Raw genomic sequence first — 15,850 nt, forward strand, 5'->3', positions numbered from 1 at the left:
ACACGTGTTACTGTGACCCCAAGCCCGGTGTCCCTGTGCCGTAGGACACTTCAGGCCGGCCGGACGTTGCAGGGGTCCGTGGGACAGCGGGAGGTGCCCGCGCTGGTGCCCGAGCCCGGACGAGGACCGTGGGCAGGAGACGGCTCCGCTCCCGAGTGGTTCCCCCCGCCCCGGCCCGGGGCCAGGCCCGCCTCACGGCCGCAGCCTCCCACTTCTGGCCCCGCCGTCTGGGGCCGGCCCGCGGCGGGCCCTGCCCGGCTCCAACCCCGGGCCCCGCCACCGCTCCCGGGGCAGGGCGGGCAGGCGGCGGGGGGCGGGAGGCGGGAGGAGCGAGGGCCGGCCGGGCCGGGCCGGTGTCAGCGCAGTGTCTGCCCGCAGCGCTGCCGGCGGGGAGGCCCCGCTGCCCGGCGAGAGCCGCGTCGGTGTTTCTTGTCCTGACTTTCTCTCCCCCCGCTTCCCGCCTGCAGCCCGCAGCATGGCCGGGGCGCCGAAGGGGGAGTCGCTCTCCTTCTCCGCCTTCCAGGCCGCCTGCCCCACCGGCTGCGAGTACGGGTACGGCGGCGGCCTGCCCGGCCTCCGGGAGCGAGAGTTCCCCCGCCTTCGAGGTACCGCGGACCGGGCGCTGCCGTGAGGGACGGGCATGGGCGGCGGGGGGCGGGACGGGGGCGGGGGAGGCCCGGGCAGGGCCCGTCCCCGGGTGGGAGGTTTGTGGGGCGGGGGGGGGGGGGTGCCGACAGAAGGGACCGGCCTCCGCTCGCCGCAGCCACTTCAGCCACACGGCGGGGGTTTGGAGGCCGCCCCTCTTCCTCGCGTACGATATTAAGAAGAGTGGGGAAAAAATCAAATTAAAATGGTAAAACAGCCCTTGCCTAGTAAAGGTTTGTGGTTAGACAGGTCTTTGTAAACTACTTTTGCTGGGTATATAAATCCACCACGCGCCCCCCCCCCCCCCCCCACCCCGAACATTAAATGTTGCTTGCTTCAAATCTAACCGTGATGGATATACCACAATTTTACTTGAAGAGGTATCGATGCCTGTGATATTAGCGCTTCAATATAATTAAGGGAAAAAACGGAGTGGAGAGCAGAGTAAATAACATCAGTTTGGATGTCCTGAACCTGTTACTTCGGCTACTCTTTCTATTAAGAGTTTTGTTGTTACTGCTCCTTTTTGTCATTTCTTTGGAATTCTGGTAATCAAATGCAAGAGCGGGCGTTCTCACACACGGGTGTTTAGTAAGGAATGGAGTCACACTTTTACCTCTTAGAGGGATGTGGAGAAAACTTAATTTCAAGCAGCAATTTGAGGAACTTTAACCGAGATTCTCTAAATTAATTCCATGGTCTGGGATTAGTCATATTAGTTGCATCAGTGAAAGTTTGATAACAAGAAACTGCTTTTCCTAAATTCAAGCCAAGATTCTGAAAAGTGTGTGTTTTGTAACCGAAACATTGTTTGGTTTCAATGTTTCAAAACTCCTCAGAATCGGGCTTGTTTCTCATGAGGCTCCCCACTTTTGAAATAAAGTGTATCTGCTAATGAATGATGTCTGGTGGACCAGTCCAGGTTCCCAAATGAAGGTCACAGAGATAATTTAGAATATTTCCATAAAAAGATAAACAAAAGCAAATATAGGGTATAAAATAAAACCTGTCATAATATTAGCTAATTGAAATCACATAAAGTCTATGGTAAGGTGACGTAGGTTGTGAATTCCTTCTGCCTGTTGTTTTCCCCTTCAGAATTTTAATGCGTTATTCAGTTCATAAATCGTCGTACATTCGTCTTGAAAGCTTGTCACCTCCATGAGGAAGATCAGTGTCCTTAACTGATCACTGTGCTTAGACGTGGTGTCCTGTCTGCGATTCTTGTCTTAAAAACAGGACCATCTCTCCTCTCCTCAAGAACTTGTGCCTTCAGGTGATGCCGGTAGTGCCAAATGAAGTGTGTCCAGGGGCAGATTCCTAGGCCAAGTGTGTAAGGCTAAGTGTCCCCTGCCTTACAGGTCTGTTTGTCTCGGAGGTGACTAGTTGGACCAGTCCAAGAGAGAGTCCAGGAACTGGCTGACAGTGGAGCAGTGTGGATGATAAGCTTGTACTTATTCGTTGGCCTCATTTAGCCATGTAGCTGTATCCCCACTTGGTGAAGGTCTTGACACACTGATGTTGATGTTATAAGATGGATTTTAAAGCTCGAGGTCTTTGTTGTCTTGCTGAAATAAGGTGAAGGAAAGGTGGCTGATGTATAGGGTAGCAGCAGCGATAGTAAGTAAAGGGGCATTCTCCAAGTGACTTACAAAAAATTAGTGGGGCTTTCAGGCATTTAGCTACTTAAAAGCATTTTCAGTGACCTGCCAAAACTTGCATGTTGGGGGATGACGTAGAAGTTTTACACCTGTTGGCCTTGGGTCAGCTTTATGGGTGAGTCCTGATTATACAAACACTTACTCACTAAGGAACCTGTAGCTGTTCATGGGGTTAATCTCTGCTGGGTGTCTCCCTACTGCACAAAGGTGCTGCAATTTAATCCCTTCTACTAAAGAGCAATCTTAACTAGTTCCACTAGGCAAAAGAGAATGATCTCTATTTTTAGGTAGTTAACAGTAGTGTCTTGCTCTGCCTGTTTATTTGGGGCATCACTCAAAAGTTCTTTCCATTGTTAAGGTTGGATAAAAATCCAGATTTTGCTGCTCACATTTTATGTGAACAGAATTTTTGGAGTCCCCATCTAGATATCCATGAATTAAACCTAATGCTTAATTTTGTGTCATCTTCTTATGAGCAGCATGTGATAATAATAATTATTGCATACCAGTGTATCCACTTCTTTGTGATTGCTGATACTCGGTGGCATCCACTAAGGGAAGGCAGAAACCTTTTCTGTGTCATAAACCTTTGCCTGTACGGTGCTAGTGCTTCTGTTGTAGTTCTAGTATGAATAGTTACACAAGTGCCTGTTGAGAAGAAGGTACAACAGATGTGTGTAGGGAACACCGGCTGCTGGAGGACATACTATAAACCCAGATTTTTCAAAGGCGGTCTACCTGTGATCCTATCAAAGTCTGTGGGAGTTTGACTCTTGGCTCCGTCAGAAGGAAAGTTAGGCTCGTACTGAGTGTGTTGGGGATTTCCCCTTCAGGTTTTGTGAAGGGATAAAAGGAACTACTTTGCTTCCTTGAATCAGCAGGGTTCTGTCTGTTTTGGTGCAGAAGCCTTAGATTTTACCTTTTAAGCCAAGGTTTATCTTCGCTTTGTAATTCAGGAGCTGTTAGCTGATGGCTACAGCAGCCCCTTCTAAAAATATACATGGAGTCTGTGAAACAGATCCCTGTTTCACAGGCAGCAGCCTATGCGCAATATGTGACCTTGACTTTAATCTTGTGAGCAGTGTACCCTTATCTGCAGTGCAGGATTGTAAATTACACTTTAGAAATGGATAAAGAAATCAGCGGGAGTTTGTAGGTTCTGTTGTTAAGTAATGGAGATGAATATGCTTCTGTGATGTTTATCATAGGAGAGAAAATATCAGCTTCAGTTTGTATCGTGGTTTTAAAAAAGAAAAAGCTGACATGTGATTTGCAATGTAGCGTTTAATCCCAAGATACCTTTCCAGTTTCAGTTGTGTGCGAGTATTCTCCTCTAAGATAGCTGTGTCTGTTTCAGTGGGAGCTTTCCAAGAGCGATAACCAGGGGATACTCATCCCCAAATAAAAAACAGCGCATATTAGTAATCACTTATTCTTTAAGGGCTGCTGACTACCTGAAGATAATCTTTAACTGAGGTAAGATGAACTGTCCCATTTAGTGTCAAATCGGTCACTGTCCTGTTCTTCAACAAACTCATGTGAACAAATCATGTGTTACCTTAGTAATATGAACATCTGTGATACATGTGATTACATACAACTAACAATAAGAATGTAGCTTGCCTGTTAAACAAAAAGGAAAGGCAAACTAAGCTTTGAATGACAGAATTGGCCTTTGTTTCTTTGAAACTGAAATGATGTCTTGTGAACTAGGCACCTGTACAAGAGCTTATTCTATTGTTCAGTTAAGGAATAGATGTGCACTTGATCTGCCCTTACACAAAAATAGGAATTTTTACTCATATTGGTGGTAATTATTTGCACTGAGAGTTTTCCTGTAAATAGGAGAACGCAAGAAGCAGATCTTCTCCATGTATTTCAGTTAGTCCTTAGTGGCTCGGTTAGCAAAGGTCAGCTCTGTCCTCCAAGAACAGAGAAGCCTGTCTGTTTTGTCACGTTTGAGGTAATCTGGGGTTTCAGCTGAATTTCAGAAGTAGGAAATGTGTTCTGGTGTGTCATCTTAGAGTAATTTTGTTGATAGGTAGCTGATGCTCACATTTTATGAAACTTGTGAAGATGAGTGTACTGTGAGCCTGAAGAGTTGTGCTCACCTCTTGATTGTGAATGTAGGCATGACCTCAGTTTCTCTACTGCTATGCCTTGTCAAACCAGAAATTCTACCAGCCTTGTGTAAGGTATTTCCTTTTCCTTTTTCCTTTTTCCTTTTTCCTTTTTCCTTTTTCCTTTTTCCTTTTTCCTTTTTCCTTTTTCTCTTTTTATCTTTTTTCTTTGTCCTTTTCTTTTTCTCTTTTTCTGGCTTTTTTTTTTGTCTTTTTGTTTTTTTCTTTTCCTTTTCCTTTTCTAAATATTTGGAGTAATTTTTATATCCTAAAATAATAGGTGGGTTGTTTGTTTTTTGTTTTTTTACATCTCCAGAGTTTTTTTGTTTTAGTTTGGTTTGGTTTGAAGACCATTCCTTTTGATCTGGTAGCCATCTTCTATTCCTGCTTGTGCTTATATTACTTTCTGTTGATTTCCTAATTATTAATAATTTTTACCTGTGGATGAATCTGTTCTTTTTAATCGCTTTTTTATTTTTCCTGGTGAAGACATAGTGACTGTGTGTGTTCAGCAAAACCTTTTATAGTTAGCTTCCTTGCGCAATGTTGTTCTTTGAGCAAGTCAGCAGTATGCAAGTCTTACCATGCTGTTTAAAAACTAGTTTTATAATGAGGGATATGTTTATTTTGATTCATTGTTATCTAAGGTCTGTGCTGAACCAGAAGCAAGGCCTCTGCCATTTTATGGTCAGATGCAATACTTAATTGTGAGTTCCCTGAAGCCCAACCACCCGTTGCTGGCCGGAATTAAGCTCAGCAGCTACAGTCCTGGGAGAGATTTCATCTCCCAGAAAGGTAAAAGTATTTCACCCATGTGCTGACAATGGCATACATTAATCTTAATCCAGCATTTACCTCTCCTGTCCAAAGGTGGCAAAAGCAGTGTGTAGGGGAAGGATGAGGCTGCATTTGTTGTCTCATTTGGGAGATCCTGGGTAGCTAGAAGAACTGCTAATTGTGCTGGAGAATGTCTCACTGAGTTATCTCATCTCTAGCTCATCCTGAACAGAGAAGAAATCTTCTGAACCTCTCATTTTGGTGTCTAAAGCTGAGAGCTCCTCTTCCTACCACTGTGCAATGCTTGTTTCCTCTCTCCTTAGTGGCTGAGAGATCTCTGTCTGGTAACCTGCTCCTGTCCCGTGTAGCCCCTCTGTCACAACGTGATTTGATTTTGTGAAACACATTGTTGTTTTTTTTATTTGGGGGGAAAAGAAAGCAAAAGAAACTATATTTATTGAAGCAGGCTGCTGGTGGACACTTTGAAATGCTAGTTGTCTGGGAAGATGCATTTAGTGGCTGGAGAAGGTATTATAAAAAGAAGCTGTGGTATGAGAAGTGTAACTGCACAACTACGTGATGGTTGTTTTGTAAAAAACATATATGCTCATGTAAAGCCTTAATGCTTCCTGTTGATTTCAAGTCAGCAGTAGCTGTCTAAATAAGCTGTTATCTAAAGGATTGATATCAAAGAGGAACATAAAGTGGATTTAGTACCAACAACAGCAACTGTGGTTAGTTTCAGATGTTTTCTTCTGCCTACATAAAAGTAACAGGTACTATTAAGGGAATTTCTTACCTTGCATTTCAGGGTTCAGAAGGGTATCGGTGGCCTGCTCTGTGCAGGACTGATCTTTCAATTGATCACCCAGAGCTGGGTGATCTTTTGCTCTTTGTGATGGACATAGCTCTTCGTGAAGAGTAGTCAGTGATATTGTCATTGTAATATTTCAGCACTGGATAAAGTTTTAGTTACTTAAAATTTAGTTAGAGGAAAAAATTCCCTCAAAGAAACAGGTAATGTCTTCTCTTTCTGAATTGTATTAGTCAGAGTAATACGTATAATTCTGTTTTAACTTCAGATTTGGTGTTGTAATACCCATATAAAGATGTTCACCGCACCATAATCGCCTATGCTACATAGTACAAGACATTTAAAACTCTGTCTGGAACACAGAAATGTCGAGCAAAAAAGCAAAGTACCAAACCCTATAAACCTGATACAGTTGACATGAATTTTCAGGTGTATTTTAGAAACAAATAGTCAATCATTTGGGACTAGATTCTTTACAACAGCAAAAAATCATATATAGACATTAGATTTTTTAAATCAACATGTAGAGATTAAAAAAAATATTAGATTTGGAAAGATACTTTATGGGACTCCAATATGCTTCAGGGTATCAGTCACCCATTTAAAAAAATTGCAGTTTTAATTAAAAGATACATTATCTCTAAAATTAATATCTGTACAAGATGTATATTAGTGTATGAGAGCATTAAAACAGGCAAATATTTTATTTAGAAAAGCACAAGATGCTTTCTTATCTCTTACTCAAAAATTGGAAATGTATCAAAATCTTGTTCCTACAGAATCCCACAGGTGTTGCATCCTTCCTTCTGTTGCCTTTGCTTCCTCTTGGATTCTCCTGTTTGTCCTCCTCCATCATTATGAGATTGCTGTATGTGGATGTGTATTGATTTCTTCCCAGCATATTTCTGTATATTTCCGTATAATGTTTTATGTGATTTTTTTTTTGTTTTGTTTGTTTGTTTGTTGTTTGTTTTATATATGAAATGTAAGGTGATTAATTAAAGAGTGTATGTAAAGTTTCAGACAGATAAAATCTGCTGCTAGTGTCCCTGCACTTGTACTGGAATTTCCCCTGCAAAATGAGAACCTGGCACATGAAGATCTTGAAATTTCCATTATGTGTTACAGTAGCAATTCCCATATCTGAGCTGCTCACCAGAATTCAAGGGTACTCCCAGTCTAAGGACAAAAAGCCAAACAGAGAAGTGAGAGGTAAGTTTTTGCTGATCAGCTTGATTCATTGCATACGTGGTATCGGAGAGATGCTGCAGAGATGTTGCTTGGGTGTGAAAAGACTGTCATTGAATTCAGAAAGACCATACTGCAGAGTGCTGCATAGTAAAAAGCACTGATATGAGAGGCTGATAAATGGGTAGACAGCACAATATATTTGCAGTGCAGGAGGCTAGTGGGATGCTTAACTCGGAGATGGTATTTAGGAATTAGGATGCTGAGCTCTCAAATGTCTCGGGCTTTTCATAATAGGTTAGCTTGGCCCAAGCCACAGGAATATTCAATGCAGGTGTTTTCCTTTATGTGACACTAAAATACTTGAGAGGTGTTTTCTGGTTTGTTTGTTTGTTTTGTTTTGTTTTGTTTTGTTTTTATGTTACTTTATTTTTATACCTCACTGAATTCAGAAACTTAAAAACAGAACTACAAAAAATTATTCTTATGAATAGGTCAACTCGGGGTCGGCATAATTTTTTTTTACCATCCTAAGTTAATAATGCTGATAGTGTTACCATGTCTGCACAAAACCAATTTGGATCACAGACTGGTTCCTATCACATTTGTTAGGAGACAGAGATGCAGTTTCTGGAGGTACTGTGGAAAAGGTGGTGTCAAGAACTGCAGGTGCGGGAAGTGGATGTCAGAGTTATGGAGAAACAGGGGTATAGTAGGGCAGGGAGGCATAAAGACAGGCCACAAAGAAGTAAAAAGTCAGACTTCGTTAGTTTCATTGCTAATGAGGCAAGTCGTTACTCTCCTGGCAGTATTCTTGGCAGCCCAGATAGATCCAGTGATGCTCTTTGCCCCTTCACCTTCTGTCCTGCCGTAGAGAAGCGATGGTCTGCACGGTGCCTGCGATGGGGATGCGACCCCAGGCAGGCAGCTGTTGTGACAGTGTCATGCAGGAAAGTGTTAAGTTGCTTTTTTTCTGGAATGTGAAATACACATATAAAATTGGAAGGCAGGTCTTTGGGCATGAAATCTTTTTCTCCCCGATATTTTATTTCCCCCATCTTGCTTTCAGGATTATACCGACTAACTCCTCCTTTCCTTTAGGAGCCAGGGGAAGATGACTATTGCAAGAGAAGTTAAAAAGATATAGTTTCTGTGCTCGTTCAGATTAGTCCCTGGTGCAACAGTAAAATGCTTCTAAAAGAAATCTAAGAACATGACCGGACAGGATTTTTGTCATTTACCGTCTTCTTAAACGAGAGAGATATCCAAGGATGTGGTCTTTCAGTGACACAGTTATCTGGGAAAGGATGATTACACTACTAAGCTTACTTCTTCTGGCAATATGCAGAATAATGTCCTACATTAAAATTTGGAAAGACGACAGGAAGCTCATTTGAACAAATATTCATTAATTAAATTAATGTTGTGTGAATTAATTTCATTAATGCACAATTAAACACCAAATATCACTGTTCGTACCCCTTTGCAAACTTATGAACAGGTCAGGTAAAGTTACAGAGTCATCAGAAAGTTTGTCCTGTAATTTCTTCATGAGGAAGAAATCGAGGCCCAGGATTTTCCACATTTTTGTGTTCATGCCACATGGTGCATTAAAGTTACCATAATTCAGTAATTTCAAACTGATGATATCAGTAGCGAGTACAGACATATATTGCCTTTCTTTAAAAAAAGGACTTTTTATTGCTGTTGAGTAAAATTCAGCGTTCATCTGCCGTGCCATTCATTTTCCAAGTAATTTACTAAGGAATGTAACTTTTTAAGTAACTTATGAAACATGTCATGGGAGTCATATTTTTGTTATTTATGTATTTGCCTATAATTTCTTTCAGTGTAAACAATAAGAATTGTCACAAAGCAAAATGCTACTCAGCTGCTCTGTCAGTATGCAACTTTTTAAAAATCTGGCATCATCATTGATTCATCCCACGCTAGGAAAATATTTGTTACAGATTTAATCTTTTTAGGAGTGTGTAAACCCAGTGAGCAGAATGGGAGACTCTTCTTAACACCCTGCCTTATCTCAGTGGTGATGGGCAATTTGCTTTGATAACGCATGTTGCCTTCTCATGAGATTGGATAAAAGCAGATAAAAGCAAGATAAAACCAAGAACTCCCTACCTGATGGTCTGAATGGAGTAAAATTAAAGACTGCATGAGAAAGGAGCCTTTGCCAAGATGCAGACATGATACTTTCCCCCAAGCACTTAAAATCGCTAATATTGCGTAGCTGGGAAGCTGACTGAATTGACGTTCAGGCAAAACTGTATGCAGATTATTGCACTCCATTGTTTCTGGATCACAGAGTTTCTGTTCACAAACAAATGAAACATTTGATTAATGAATAACAGCTTTTAAATGCACTCCCTTAAGAATGCGAACGTCTGACAAGTAACGTATCGTGGAAGGTGGTCATGAAGTGTAGCAGTATGATAATAATCATCTTCTTATCACCTTAGCATAGATGTTTAGCGACAGATACAATGCTGCTGAGATAGCCTAATGACTGGTTTCCCATCTAAAAAGCTGGTAATTTAATACTACTACAAGTGAAGAAAAACACATGCCATTTAAATTTATTAGAAGTGTATTGGAAGACATAAGAAATAAACTAAAAACCATGTAAGATATGTTTTGTGTAACTGGACATTATATGCAAGAGACATTAAAAATGCAAAAATAACCTTTACGGGATGGCTGCAAAGGTGTATTTTGAAGATAGAATAAGGAAATAAAAAGAACAATACATCTGAACGGTACCGCAGCTGACTTTCCTTGTTTCCTGGGACAGAGCAGCCCCTGGGAGTGAGACTCAAAAATTTCTTTCCATTCTGTTGTTTACAACTATTTCTGAATTGACTGAGGCATATGCCCATGCCAATTTTTTTCCATTAATTAAATTAAGCCCCATTTTAAGGATTAACTGTCCAGTTAATGTTTGATTAGTGAACTGTCTTAGTATTTCTCCAAGCTCACCAAGAGCAGAAATATAGAAGGAAAAAATTTGACAAGTTGGATTTTTTCGGTTCATAACAACAGTTTAGGATTTGATCCTGTGAAATATTTTCCTCGAGAAGGGTGTTCATGAGTGGTAATTCCCACTTCAGTTGCATTCGTGAAAGCTTCTCAATGTCTCTAAAATACTCAGCTGAAGGAAGAGGATGGGTGTGAGTAAGGAGGAAAGGAGACAGATGTCTGGGGACAAAAAGGAAGCTTCTTTAATATTCCTTTTCATACCACAAAAAGCCATTTCACTAGTAACTTTCATAGGTCATTATCAAGTTTAGTTTTAAACTTTCTGTCTTCTATTTCTTTAGAGGCCTAGTTTTTTTTGGTTGGAAAATAGAATTTAAAGTGATCTTTGGGTGATAAACTACAGCTTGGATAGAAATCAGATTTCTGGGAGTGAGGAAGGAAGTAATGATGATTTTTTTAGGAGCTGCCTTATGTTCAGGCTGGGTGCAGCTCATCTGCAGAGCGCAGGAAGTATCACTGCACTGCAGGGCTGTGGAACCGGGACTGTCTTTTAGTGTGCAATGCCATGGCCTCGGCTTCATCCGACCAGCTAGGAGAGATTTGGGGACAGAAGATGAAGGCTTCCTGTGCCGCTATGGGAAACCTTTGTTGGAAGGGACCTTTGGAGATCATGTAGTCCAACCCCCATGCCAGAGCAGGGTCCCCTAGAGCAGGCTGGACAGGAACACATCCAGGGGGTTTTGCATATCTCCAGAGAAGGAGACTCCTCAGTCTCTCTGGGCAGCCGGTTCCAGTGTTCTGTCACTCTCAAAGTAAAGAAGCTTTTCCTCATGTTGAGATGGAACTTCCTGTGTTCCAGTCTGTGTCCAGTTTGTTTCTCCCTTTCATAATTCACTGTCTTGGTTATCCTTAGAAGCCTGTAACAGTATGAGGTTGAGTACTTTGTGAACGATGAAAAAGTGTAAATCCAAGTGAGTTACACTGAATTTTTTTTTACCGAGTTTCCTTTCCATCTGGTGTTTTTCAAGGGTTGGGAGAAATCTTCCTCTCCCTGCCCCCCAAATGTCAAATTTAAAAACACCTGCTTTCGTTGGAATATTTATATTCTGATTACCTCTAATGAAAGGCAAAGCCAGCTTTTTAGCTTACGGGAGCTGAAGCTAATCATTAAAAAAAAATAACGAAAACCTCTGTTCCTTTAAATGTGTGGACTGTTCCAGAGTTCACAGAGTGTGATGCTTGTTTGGAGGCACTAGGTTGATTCTCTGAGTTTTGCATCACTGAGCGTGACAGTTCCTGAGAGATTAAATAGCTGTTACCATCAGAACTTTAATCAGTTTTTCTTCCATTTCTGCAAGTACAGAGAAGGATAGGTGTACTTGTAAAGTGTCGTGAGGATTACACTGCAACGCTTCCTGGATAAACTTCAGTGCCACTGAAGTGGGGGGAACAGTACCAAATAATCTCATGACAGCTGTCGTGTTTCCAAAAGTGCCTGATCATATCTTCAAATCTGAATGCTAGATACCTTGTGGCTACACCCAACGTCTACTATCAGTCAGTTCTTCTGCTTCCTTCCTTGCTCATAGTAGAAATGTGATTACCTACTGAACTGATCAAACAGCAGTTAATTTACAATGATCTCCTTCAGGTTTTGTATTTCAATGCTAGATGTAAAACTACTCATAATGAGCGGGTATTAGGAAGTTACAGGGAAAACCTGCCTTTGGCTGGTTCTAACCTCTTCAAAGGCCTCCTGAGATACATGCTTATAGAACTTATTGTGGCTTTAGAAATGATTAAGTTCTTAAATTAGTTGTACTGAAAGAGCATGAGAATTTTTCAAATGAGTAATTTATAATTTAGTTACAAAGAGCTTCTGGAAATTAGAGGGGACCGTGGAAGGGAGGTCTCTTGTTTTTTTCCTTTAGGATGACAGATAAATTTTTATACTTTTTTTTAATAATCTATCTACCTGAATAGTGGTCTTTCTAGTCACTCTGCATCTCCATTTTTTAGCCTGTAGATTGAATTTCCCCGAAGTTTGAGAACAGAAATAGCTGAATCCAGAGGAGAAACCTTACTGTTTAGGCTCTTAATGTAAATGAGCTATGGACAATGTTGTGTGCATTGAGTCTGCTTCACTGCACTATGTATGCCTTGTGGAATGACACAGGAGAAAACAGCAGTCTAGTCTAATGTAGTCTGCTGGATATAGGTTTATTTGGGGTTCCCAGCTTGTAGACAGGAGTATGATAGGAGAAAAAATAAAACGCTAGAGAAAAAGTCATACAAGCAAGTACCTATTCCTATCAAAACTGATTGCGTCTTATTGTCTCTCCATTGAACAGTCTTTACAATGGGTATATGTAAAAATATAAATATAAATAAATATACATAAATGGATGTATATATTTAAATCCAGGAATTTTAGTCTCAATATGGTGAGAACACTAAGCACCCAACAGTCACCTCCCTTAGCAGAAAGAAAAGTGTTTCAAATTGGGAGGGAGGAAGGGTGAAAAACAGAATGAGGTGGGCCTAGGGAAAAGTTTGCACTTAATGCCTTTCTCATATCTCTCTGTCAGCACAAGTTGGGGAAGGGAAACCCATACTTTGCTTCTGTAGGAAAAAATAAATAAAAACAATCTGTGTACACTATGCAATAACTGATCTCATGAGGTTCATGCTATCACTTTATCCTGACTTTCTGTGGAGATAAAGTACCAGATATCTGGTATTTATACAAAACATTGAGGACGGCTCGCTGTCCATCTGGAAACAAACTTCGTCAAAGTAGTTATCTCACATGAAACCTGCATGATGTTCTATGCAGCTAATTGCCCGGGTTCATTCTAGGTTGACTATTGGGGAGCCATTAATTGTGGTGGTTGTGGTGGTGACTGCATGTCATAATCATTCCCATTCTGGAATTTATGGTAAAAATTTGGAGAGCAGTTTTTAGAACTAAATGCATCTGGAATGAAACACATAGAAACAATTGTTGTATGCACTGGTTAGATGCATTATTTGAGTTACCATTGTGTCAGAATATTTTGACCAAGATTTTTTTTCCCCTTAATTGTTTGAATTTTGGATGCTCTAATTTGAAAGGTGGTGGGGCAGATTGAGAGATCTGACTAAACCAGATGTACAATGGATGTGATCTTACAGTTCTTTGAAAATCACATCCTTCTTGAGGTAACTGTAACTGAAGACACAAGTGTTGGCACCCTAACATACTCATTTTAAAATTTAAGTTTTTATTTCAACATTTGATTTTGGGCTTCCTTTGCTTAGAGTTATCATCTTTTTCCTTACATTTTCCAACCCCCTGACCCATACCTTGGCCTTCCCATGCTCCACTGGGAGCCTTTGCTAACTATTTTAGAAGGTGTTTTGATATCTTTAGAAGGTATTTTTGATGGTTTCATTTTCACATCTCCTGTGTGATCCTTTTGGTGAAGAATGTTCTTGCAGTTTTGCTAAAAATAAACAGGAATTGCAAATGAATTTCATCTTAATGACAAATAAGTAGCTTTAAAATGCAAATGACAAGAACCAAACATACTATTGTTGCCTTTAACATACCTGCTTTGGGGGAATATGGTAATATGCCTGCAAGCAGAATTGCAACAAAAAGTAGACATTTTCAGGATATAATAAGAGCTTATTACAGAAAGTCAATAGTATTCTGTCATGTTACTTCTAGTTATAGTATTGCGCTAGCAAGTCTGAGGAAGTATTTGAAAATTAACAGCACAGAAAGTATCTCTGAAATATTAGCAAATTACTATTACTTTTCCATTTATGATAATACTGTTCATTATTAATTTGATCATTCATTGTCATAAATAATGTTCACCTCAGTTAAAATTCCTCTCCATCCTCGCTTCATGTTACAGAATCAATTCCTGACTTTCTTAACTTGTATAGCTCTCAAATTGCCACCTGACATTTTCCCAGTAAGGAATGGGTGTGTTCAGCAACCTCATATAAAGAAGGACCAGGCTTTAGCATGGGTAGGGAACCCCATCAACTCCAGCACTTCAGTGTGTTTCTGATAGATACGGAGAGTCCAGATATGAAATTGGTACTCGCATTCAGGATCCAATCCCTTAGTACTGGAGGCAGAGTATGCTACATGTGTTTTTATCTAGATAGTATTTTCCAGTATCTTGTGTCATAAACTAAGTAAAATACGTTGCACGAATGTTGTGTCTGGTCTTGTCATTTATTCAAATATGGCAAGACTATGCATCTTGTGGGAGAAGACCTTGATTTTTAAGTGCATAATGTTTTCTCAGCTGCCTCAAGGCAAAACTCAATAGCTGGTGTCGTGGCAGAATTGTGATTTTAAGCTTGGAGTTCAGATACTAGTGAAACTGTGGAATATTTGTTTTTCCATGCATCATCTTTTATTCATTCTCAATGGTAGTCTAGTGTTAATGAGGCCATTTGTATTTAGTACTTTGAATATATTATGCTGAAATTATAATTCTTTTTCATTTCTAATGCTGTTAGTATTGAAAGAAGCCCTTTAATTGAGAGAAATTATACCATGATTTAGTGAAGTGCAGTAAGATATTCTTTAGGTGTATGGTTATAAAATTGGGATAAAGTTGTAATTGCTTTATTGCTGGATCTGTTAAAAAAAAAGAAGAGCAACTGCGAAACTCATTTTTCTAGGCAAAAGTATCCACTGGAGTGTTGTTACCATCATGAAATTCTGTGTATTTGTATCAGTAGTGTCAGTCTATTACTGGGTTCAAGATGCTTAGATATTTGTATTCTCTTAGTGAGTACTAGCACAAATTGGGTTAACTTCACAAGTGCCCCAGATCCTACTTTTATGTTAACACAGAGCACCCCAATAAACGATGTTACAAAGGAGAAGAGTGATTGACTCAATGGACTTGCATTGAGCTGAGCAGCATTAGAAGTCAGTCCCCTCTACTGAAATTCTCTAGTGAATGCAAATTTATTCAAGTTAGAAGTGTCCCTAACTCTCATCAAAGATATCCACCAGTAATTGTGGGTAAGGTAGGTATTTTAGATACCTTTGTTTTGGTCTGTCTTATTTTGGGGGGAGGGAAAGGATGCTTAACGTGAAGTATCTTCTCTTTCTTTAAGAAAAGAAGTCCTGACAAAAAAAACCAACTTCGGTACGTTACCAAAAGTTGTTATTCTTTTTGTTGAGTGTTGATGCTGTTCTGTAGACCTTAATTTTGGTTAAGTGACACTGAAAGCAGGTGTGATGACTTCTAGGTTATTTGTTTGCCAAAAATATCGAAATGTACAGTTAGAGAAGCAGTAGAGAAGAGAAGATGGAAAAGAGCTGTAAGGGAAGAAAGTCTCCAGATTCACATCTGCTTTTCCTTATGTTCTGCTACAAGAAGCAATATGAAAACACTAATTATCCTCTTAAGGGGATATTTATGTACACATATTCATATACCCATCTCAGTACTGCACAGACAGGCATATTTGTGCATATTTGTAAATAAAGGTGCATAAAATGTGCTTAGGAGGAGCAATCACCTGGATGTCTTGAATACACTTCTGGAGCAGTTCCTCGTTTGATGTAACTGGTATGTCATTTTGAGATTCTGTTGCTGTTGCCTGTATTGTAGCCCTCCTACACCTTTTGT

The 15,850-nt window shown here is 40.2% G+C and overlaps 1 protein-coding gene across 1 annotated transcript in view; it reads left to right on the plus strand.

Annotated features, from left to right (window-relative positions):
- Positions 1–329: 329 nt before the first annotated feature.
- MOCOS (molybdenum cofactor sulfurase) overlaps positions 330–15,850 on the plus strand; it is a 224,795-nt gene continuing 209,274 nt past the window's right edge. The window contains exon 1 of the mRNA XM_054192941.1: positions 330–605. Within this exon, the coding sequence (XP_054048916.1) occupies positions 476–605 (130 nt within the window). The 5' untranslated portion in view covers positions 330–475. The remainder of the gene's footprint in view (positions 606–15,850) is intronic.

The sequence above is a fragment of the Rissa tridactyla genome, chromosome 2 (assembly GCF_028500815.1).
Source record: "Rissa tridactyla isolate bRisTri1 chromosome 2, bRisTri1.patW.cur.20221130, whole genome shotgun sequence".
NCBI lineage: Eukaryota > Metazoa > Chordata > Aves > Charadriiformes > Laridae > Rissa > Rissa tridactyla.